The sequence below is a fragment of the Carcharhinus amblyrhynchos genome, unplaced genomic scaffold (assembly GCF_965287045.1).
Source record: "Carcharhinus amblyrhynchos unplaced genomic scaffold, sCarAmb.v2.hapA scaffold_374, whole genome shotgun sequence".
Taxonomy (NCBI): Eukaryota; Metazoa; Chordata; class Chondrichthyes; order Carcharhiniformes; family Carcharhinidae; genus Carcharhinus; species Carcharhinus amblyrhynchos.
In genome coordinates, this window is record NW_027650114.1 from 115001 (window position 1) to 124488 (window position 9488).

General features: G+C 48.2%; 1 protein-coding gene across 2 annotated transcripts in view; it reads left to right on the forward strand.

Moving 5' to 3' along the window:
- LOC145339268 (NMDA receptor synaptonuclear signaling and neuronal migration factor-like) overlaps positions 1-8374 on the forward strand; it is a 98184-nt gene extending 89810 nt beyond the window's left edge. For both annotated transcript variants that reach the window (XM_080183677.1, XM_080183678.1), the window contains 2 exons: positions 1405-1480; positions 5433-8374. In XM_080183677.1, coding sequence (XP_080039803.1) covers positions 1405-1480; positions 5433-5530 — 174 coding nt within the window. In that variant the 3' untranslated portion in view covers positions 5531-8374. The remainder of the gene's footprint in view (positions 1-1404; positions 1481-5432) is intronic.
- Positions 8375-9488: the final 1114 nt, after the last annotated feature.

Genomic DNA, 9488 nt, shown 5'->3' on the forward strand with positions numbered 1-9488 from the left:
GATTTGGGCCGGTGTCTGCGGGAGTTTGCGCATTCTCCCCGTGCTTGCGTGGGTTTACTCCGGGTGCTCCGGTTTCCTCCCACACCCCAAAGATGTGCTCTTAGGCTGATTGGAGGTAATAAATTGTCCCTAAATTAGTTTTCCCTCAATGTGGATTGCCATAAAACAATAGATAAGGGTCATGGGTGGAGGGGGGGACTGGTAATGTTAAAATGGCAGCGCGGGCTCGTTGGGCCGAAGGGCCTGTTTCCCGGGCTGTGTTGTTCTTTGTTGATACACCGCAGCGAGAGACTGACTCGCACAGTAACGTTTTAGGTTCGTACGTTGATGAGAAGCGAGACGTGTTGCCCTGTTGCAGGCGGGCAGGGTACAGAGCACGCTCAACCAAGCTGCAAAACCCATGTGAGATACGATTCCGCAATGGGGCTGCACTGCCTGAACAATCCTGAGTGTGATACAACAGTCAGAAGCCTGACCGCACCAGGTTTAAGTCCAACCGATTTGATACAGCAAGCAGTTTAAGGTCATCAGTCAGACTCATGACCTAAACTCATGTATACCTGCTGGAAGCAACATCAATCAATACAGATTGTTCCCTGAGAACAAAACGATCATGTTCAAGCTTTGAGCCACTTTTAAATTCCCCGATAGTTTAGGAGAACCTGTAGTTTCCCTGTTGTTTTCTCACATTGGCAAACCAGGGTCAACCTGCCAACAAGTCAGCACCAAGCTCTTGCAGTATAAGTTTCCGTGATTGTTTGAAATTTGGCATTCTTGTGTTTGTCCTGATGAGTGCAAGGTGAAAAACTTCAGCAGCACGTGTCTTTTCAGCAGGATTTAGGAATTTGCTGCAGTTCAGGGCAGTGACCTTGCACTGAGGTATAGATGCGTTCTGAGCCAGTTGTTGGGGGAGGGGTTGTGGGGGCGGGAGGCAGAGAGGTTGTCTCTCAATCAATCGTAGAATTGATACAGTGCAGAAGGAAGCCATTCAGCCCATCAAGCCTGCATCAATCACAATCCCCCCCACCAGGCCCTATTCCCATAATCCCACACATTTACCCTGCTAATCCCCCTGAAACTTTGGAGTGTGGGAGGAAACCGGAGCACCCGGCGGAAACCCACGCAGACACGGGGAGAATGTGCAATCCGCATAAACGGTGATCCGAGGCCGGAATTGAACCCTGGCGCTGCGAGGCAGCAGTGCTAACCCCTGTGCCTCGATGCAACTCTTCCACAGGACTGTGTGTATTATTTTAACTGGGTTACTCTGCATCCACGGGGAGACTACAGACTTAAACAGATGATTTGTCAGTCGGTTGACCCAGATTCTCAGCGAGTGTAACACTGGGCTCGGGCGCCCCGTGTTCAGGCGAACAAAACTCATCTCTTGCTTGTTACTTACAGCTCTTTCGAAGCCTGACCAACCTGATGACTCCGCACCGAATATCCTTCGAGTCTCCGTTGGAGCTCTCAGCGCAAGGTAGGCCGAGGCCTCCCCGTTCCCTTGAAGGTAGTCAACTTCTCAGCCTGTGTCGTTGACAATATCGGGAGGATTGAGGTTCTTCGACGCGTGCCCGATACCCGTGGCGAGGTTGGAGAGGCTCACGCCAATGAAAAATCCTCCTTCTTTCTCTTACATTATGAAGCCTGATTTGAGGGCCCAGGATACGAATCCAAAATCCCTACCACCAGAGGAACACTTGGGCTGGATTTTTACCAAGTCGGAAGGACTCCGCAGAACTTTAAATTTGTGGGTGGGACCTGCATGGACCCTGGTAGAATCAGAGAATCCCTACATTGCACAAGGAGGCCATTCGGCCCATCGAGTCTGCACTGACCACAATCCCACCCAGGCCCTGTTGCCACAACCTCGCTAAGAAATTGCCCCTTAGTGTCCAGGGATGTGTAGGTTAGAGGGATTAGTGGGTATAATATGTAGGGATGTGGGGGCTAGGGGCCTGGGTGGGATTGTGTTCGGTGCAGACTCGATGGGCCGAATGGCCTCTTTCTGCACTGTAGGGTTCTATGATTCCCACACGTTTATCCTGCTAATCCCCCGACCACTAGGGTTAATTTAGCACGACCAGTCAACCTAACCCACATATCTTTGGAGAAACCGGAGCACCCAGAGAAAACCCACGCAGACACGAGGAGAATGTGCAAACTCCACACAGACAGTGACCCGAGCCGGGAATCGAACCCGGGACCCTGGAGCTGTGAGGCAGCAGTGCTAACCACTAACCGTGTGGAAATCCTGTCTCCATTTCCAACACATCCAATTTTTGCCAGCAGGGAAACGAGGGTGTGAATCACACAGGCAATCCGAGCTCAGCAGAACCATTTGAATTTGGTGCTGAGGCCAACAGACCCCATTTGGTTGACCCAAGAGCCTAAACCCACAGTGTGGGATTCACGAACAAAGAACAAAGAAAATTACAGCACAGGAACAGGCCCTTCGGCCCTCCAAGCCTGCACCGACCATGCTGCCTGACTGAACTAAAACCCCCTATACCCTTCCGGAGACCATATCTCTCGATTCCCACCCATTCATGTATTTATCAAGATGCCTCTTAAAAGTCACTATCGTATCCACTTCCACTACCTCCCCTGGCAACAGGTTCCAGGCACCCACCACCCTCTGTGTAAAAAATTTGCCTCGTACATCTCCTTTAAACCTTGCCCCTTGCACCTTAAACCTGTGACTCCTAGTAACTGACTCTTCCACCCTGGGAAAAAGCTTCTATCTACTCTGTCCATGCCTCTCACAATCTTGTAGACTTCTATCAGGTCGCCCCTCAACCTCCATCGTTCCAGTGAGAACAAACCAAGTTTCTCCAACCTCTCCTCATAGCTAATGCCCTCCATACCCGGCAACATCCTGGTAAATCTTTTCCGTACCCTCTCCAAAGCCTCCACATCCATCTGGTAGTGTGGCAACCAGAATTGAACACTACATTCCAAGTGCGGCCTCACTAAGGTTCTATAAAGCTGCAACATGACTTGCCAATTTTTAAACTCATTGCCCCGGCCAATGAAGGCAAGCATGCCGTATGCCTTCTTGACTACCTTCTCCACCTGCATTGCCACTTTCAGTGACCTGTGTACCTGTACACCCAGATCCCTCTGCCTATCAATACTCTTAACACTTCTGCCATTTACTGTAAATTTCCCATCTGTATTAGACCTTCCAAAATGCATTACCTCACATTTGTCCAAATTAAACTTCATCTGCCATCTCTCCGCCCAAGCCTCCAACCGATCTATATCCTGCTGTATCCTCTGATGTCCCTCATCGCTATCCACAAATTCACCAACCTTTGTGTCATCTGTAAACTTACTAATCAACCCAGTTACATTTTCCTTCAAATCGTTTATACATATTACAAAAAACAAAGGTCCCAGCACTGACCCCTGAGGAACGCCACTTGTCACAGCCCTTCATTCGGAAGTGCACCCTTCCACTGCTACCCTCTATCTTCTCTGAGCCCGTTTTGTATCCATCTTGCCAGCTCACCTCTGATCCCATGTGATTTCACCTTCTGCACCAGTCTGCCATGAGGGACCTTGTCAAAGGCCTTACTGAAGTCCATGTAGACAACATCCACTGCCCCACCCTCATCACCTTTGTCACTTTCTCGAAAAACCCGATCCATAAAACCATGTTGCCTCTCACTAATACGTCCACATATTTCCAAGTGGGAATAAATCCTGTCTCAAAGAATCCTCTCCGATAATTTCTCTACCACTGTTATAAGGCTCACCAGCCTGTAATTAACTGGATTATTCTTGCTACCCATCTGAAACAACTGAACAAATGGAATATATGTAAACACACTTGAAAGACAGGTAGGGTCTGTATAACTGTTATGATTCAAAGTTTTCAAAAAAACTCCTGCTCTTTAAACTTGGAAAAAACAGGCCGTTGCTGTTAGTGAGAATTTAAACAACTGGACTGCTTTGATTGACAGGCCGTCTGGTGTAGGTTTTAAAAATGATCATCTATTTATGCAGCTTCCCTAGAGTTCCTTGTTAGCATTTTCCAAGGATGATTATTATGCCATTATGAATGCTTGGCTGAGTTTTGAAAACTACAATGATCTCAGTGGGGTTGAGGATCTGAGTTCATAGCTTATCTGACCAATTAAAGAGATTATTCAAGGGTTAACTGGTCTTGATATGGGGTCTGAATAGAAGTTCTGCTTTTACAAGGGATTGAACATTTGGGAAGATTTAAAAAGATTTGAATGGGTCTCATGAATCAGAATCTTTTCATGATTAAGTGTGTAGGAGTGAGAGGGATTAAATTGTTGGGAGCGTTTTTTTTTTCATCTTCACATGGCTGCTGAGCTCTGCCCATGAAGGTTTGAAAAATGACAATCTTTTTGTGCAGTTTCAGTGGAATTCTTTGTTAGTATTTCCCAAGGATTATTATTAACAATGGGTGAGTGATTATGAAGATGGCATACGGGTGACATAAGTTTGCAAGGAGAGGCCACGGGCTTATGAGGGGGTGTGGGGTTAGCTGGGGGCGTAGGTTGACGGGGGACATAGAGCTGTGAGCGGGTGAGGATTAGGGGGCGTAAGATCTGCTGAAAGATCCTGCCTGCCCACAGACAGCAACCATACTATGGGAGGGGCGGCGTACTAATTCGGACTAATTGGCTTGTTAATGAGCTCAGATTTCCTTTGATTATTTATTTCGAAATGGTGAGCGGGTTGCTGGTTTTGGTGCCTGCTCACCCACCAGGTTATGGGGGTGAGATCGGGTGGGTGGCAAGTGTTTGGACCAGGCACCCACCCTATTTCAAATGCCCCCCCCTGACTGAGAACAAAGCCGGTGGGTGAGGCCACCCAGCACTTACAGGGAGAGTCTCCAGAGGTTTCGAAATGCCCGAACCTCGAGTGAAAAACCCACAAAGTGCGGACTCCCTGCGTGCTAAGCAGTGACCACAGGGCAGCACGGTGGCACACGGTGGGTTAGCACTGCTGCCTCTCAGCGCCAGGGACCCGGGTTCGATTCCCGGCTCGGGGGGGGGGGGGGGGGGGGTGGGGGGGGGTCACAGTCTGCGCAGAGTCTGCGCATTCTCCCTGTGTCTACCTGGGATTCCTCCGGGTGCTCCTCTCTTCGTCTGAAAGAGGTGCTGGTTAGGTGCTAAATCCTCCCTCCAGCGTACCCGAACGGGTGCTGGAGTGCGACGGCTAGGGGGGGGGATGCTCACACTAATTTCATTGCAGCGTTAATGTCAGCCTACTTGGGACCCCAATAAATGGACTTCAACGCAAAACGCTTGAGCAAATTCACAAAGTGCAGACTCCCTGCGTGCTAAGTAATGATACGACCAGTGATAATTTGGCTGTGTTTTAGTGTCCTATTGAACGATTGTTATCTTTTGATGAACCCATTTACTCAATCTCATCGTGTTGACTTACAGGCAAGCAGATGATCGAGACATACTTTGACTTCCGTCTGTATAGACTCTGGAAATCCAGGCAGCACTCAAAGCTGCTGGACTACGACGACATCTTGTGATGCGGAGGAAAGCTCAGAACCGGAAGAATCAAACTTGCCGCCGCTCTTATTGAGGACAACCTCTTCTCCAAGCTGGAGCAATCGGAGGGTCTCCGAAGGGATTGAGAGAGGAGGCGGAAGACCCTCTCTGTTGTACCTTGTCCGGAAGGGGAAAGATTTGACGGAGGCCGTGGAAAGGGTGGCGGAGAGAGGCTCGAGGGCCTTTTGTCTCTTTGAGCAGAAGGAGCAGGGGAATCGAATGGTTTCTTTCTGCGGGACGCCACCGACCCCAGGTCGAGACAGGAGAAGGGTTTTTTTTGTCATCCTGAAAGGACAGGACCGCGTAGGTCAGCTATTGGAGTCCTGACAAAACTAGAATGTGCCAAACCAGATTCTAATGGTGGAAACCTCTAAATTATCCATGGGCCGAACCTGAAACATCTGGAGGAGCCCATGAGATGTTCTGGAGGACCTTGATCCGAAGGCAGGTTTCATGAAGATTGGTTTTATTAATGAATATCGGTACATTGGATTTTTAATTGAATAGTGCTAATTATAGGATTTATTTGGTAAGAGTGTCTCAGTAGTTAGGAGGATATTTCATCTATTTGAGAGTATACTGTAGTGGATTCCATTAACGCTGCCTTCAGTTTGCCACTCAGACTGTGTCAACAATCATGAAAGGACCCCAATTTCTTTGTTCGCAATGTTCAAAGGTTAATTCCCTAGGCGGAAACATCAAAGGGTACCTTTCTGTGGCGAAGGAACCTCGTAGTTGATGAACTGCAGTTCTAATATTCTTGTGTCTAACAGGAGTAGTGGCAACACCTTTTTTTTCTGTGCGGGTTTTATTGAACTTTAAGCCAAAGTGGCGGAAGGTCTGGCTTAATGACCAGGAGAAAAGTGACTCTGAAACACTGAATGAGAGTAATTGAGGAGCTGGGTGCACTCTAGTTGGACACCAGCAACACTGGAGACACCATGGCCACCTTTGTTGATTCAGCTGAACTGGAGATAGATCTGTTGCACTGGCAAAGGTGAATGGCTCACTTTTATTGATAGACACACACGCAGATTGTGTTTAAAGATTATTTATATTCCATAATAGTGTCATGGAAAATAGCATTCTTAAGATGACCGCTTGGCGTCATCATGGAGACCTTTCGTTGCTCCGATATAGGTTAGGTTGTCTAGGTTAGAAGCTGCACTTTTATTAAGATATTACAGTAGTCCAGGACCTTTCAGTGAAGAATATTTCAGCATGTGTTACAGTGTAGTCGACACCATTTGAAAGGGGGGAAAAACTCAACCTCATTTTTCGTCACTTACCTTTCGGGCAGTTCCTTTAATTCTCCTGAAGGTACGTCAGCCGGTTTTTCAACAGTAAGGCTTCATTCTCTATTTCTGCAAAAAATATTCCCGACTAATTTCTCGCCAAACTGTGAGGTTTGTGTCCCTGCTTGTTGGGAGATGTTACACTCTTCAATTTAACCACCCGGGGTCCAAATAGTCCGAGAGTAATGAGCACCAAGCGGTTCCTGAGTCACCGTTTTCTCGGTGTGATATTGTGGTGTAAGCTCGAAGTGATTGTGTTGAGCCATCTTTTTGGCTATTTTAACGGAGAGTTTGTTCCTTTAACAATCAATCATTTCAGATAGACATTTACGGGCTCGGTATAATCCCTCGGGGAAATCCATGCTGTGTGACTGAACGTTAATACATCAACACAAGATTCCCAAGATAGTTATTGACATGGAAAACCATTCTGCTCCTCTTACTTAACCCTTCCAGCAGCACCCAATCACGCCCAATTTCAGTGTCTGTTTGATTGACTCATTTCTGTGGAAGGCCCATTCCAAGCGTTGACCTCTCTGTGTCACAAAGAATTACCGGTCTTGAGGGTCTGAATTTCCTCACTATCCCCCGCTCCGTTTCGATATAAAGATTGTGGGTGCCTGAGAGAAATGGCACCAAGGCTGGTGAAGCTGTCTCTCTGGATTTTGGCCTGGATTCTCCACCGGAATTTAAACGGAAAGCCCGGAGACAATCCCCACTCCCGGGAACACAGGCCGGACACTGTTACGGCCGCTCAGGATTTTCCCATTCCCGCTGCGGCGAAGGGAGATTCGGCTGGGCTCCAGGCTCTCCAACTTGGCTGCGGAGGGAGGGTGACGTGAACGGCCGATAGGATCGCGCCCTCGCTCTTTTAGTATTTACCTTGTATCTACTTCCAGCGACCTGCCCTCCGTTTGCGGTTTAACTCCCGGTCAGCTTGCAAATTTTAACTCGTTCATCTCCCTCGGCCACCACTCCCAGGCGTCACTGATAATACCACCACCACCACCCGGATAGGGGCAGTCCGGTTATGAGAAGTCCGTGGGCCCAAATTTTACAGCTGTCCCAGTCGGGGCGATCGACAGGACAGTCCAGTGACCGCAGTGGGACTGGAAGATCCCACCCCCCAGCCAATGGGTGGGCTGCCTCTGCGGAACACACGGGTGTGTGGGGGGGTGGAAATCAAGGCCCATAATCTTTAAAATTAATAACTTTTTTTCCCATCTGTTTGTACGCGACAAGATTTATCGATGGTTTTCAGCACTGTTGAAGCGGTTCGCCTTATACCCGTCCCTACCAATGTGGGTGCCATAAACGTAGACATGGGTCAAGGGCAGAAGAGGAAAACTGCAATGTTGAGATGGCAGCACGGGCTCGTTGGGCCGAAGGGCCTGTTTCCCGTGCTGCGTTGCTCCTTGTTCTTTGTACCCCCTTCCAAAAGTGGCAACCTTACCCGACAGCAAGGGATAATGTTAAGCATTTTAAGGTGGTGACCCTGGATTCTCTCGTTGAATCCCACATGGGCAGAAGTCTCACCACACCGGGTTAAAGTCCAACAGGTTTATTTGGTAGCAAACGCCACTAGCTTTCGGAGCGCTGTTCCTTTGTCAGCAGCTCTCCGAAAGCTAGTGGCTTTTGCTTACCAAATAAACCTGTTGGACTTTAACCTGGTGTGGTGAGACTTCTTACTGTGTTTACCCCCCAGTCCAACGCTGGCATCTCCACATCCCGTGGCCTACTCAGCATCGAGGCCTCATGCGGCTGCCAAACTAATAGCTTAAATTCGGTGCTGAGGCAATGGCCTGAAGATTGATTGAGACCTACAACTAACCTGTCAAGTTTGAGTTCGCCTCTTTTGGAAAGATTGGGAGCTTGATTTATTTAACTTAATCACTAATATTGCATCAATTCCCATGTAGGTCTGGTGCAGGAGAGTAGATGAGTATAACCGTACTGGTTAAATGAAGGTGTAAGCCATCACGGCCCATCTAAACCCAGGGAAGACAGGCCTCAGTAACAGGAAGAGTGGTGTTATTCAGAAAGTTTTATGTTTGGTTAGAGGAAAGGCAGCTGTTACGGCAAACCTCACAACACTAGACCATCAGATTGTGCCCAGAAAGACGATAACATAAGAACATAAGAAATAGGAGCAGGAGTAGGCCATCTAGCCCTTCGAGCCTGCCCCGCCATTCAATAAGATCATGGCTGATCTGAAGTGGATCAGTTCCACTTTCCCGCTTTCTCCCCATAACCCTTAATCCCCTTGCCTACCAAAAACCTATCTACCCGCGTCTTAAATATATTTAGCGAGGCAGCCTCCACCACTTCAATGGGCAGAGAATTCCAGAGATATGGGCAGAGAATTCCAGAGTTGATGGGGGATAGCGGGTCAGTGGGTGATATTATTTCGATTGTATTTTACAAAATCCCGGCCAGACCTCGATGTGAATCCTCCCAGGCGAAACCCCAAGTGTGGCTTGAGGACTTTGACAGATCGATGGGATGGATTTTCTTTTATTAAACTAAATTGGCAAGAACAGGAAGCCCTCCAGAAGATGCATTTGTGTTTGAGCAGAGGGCTGCTTTAATGAGCGGTGTGTGTGTTGTTTATAAGCCTCTCACCATTGGGTTGCCCAATTATAAA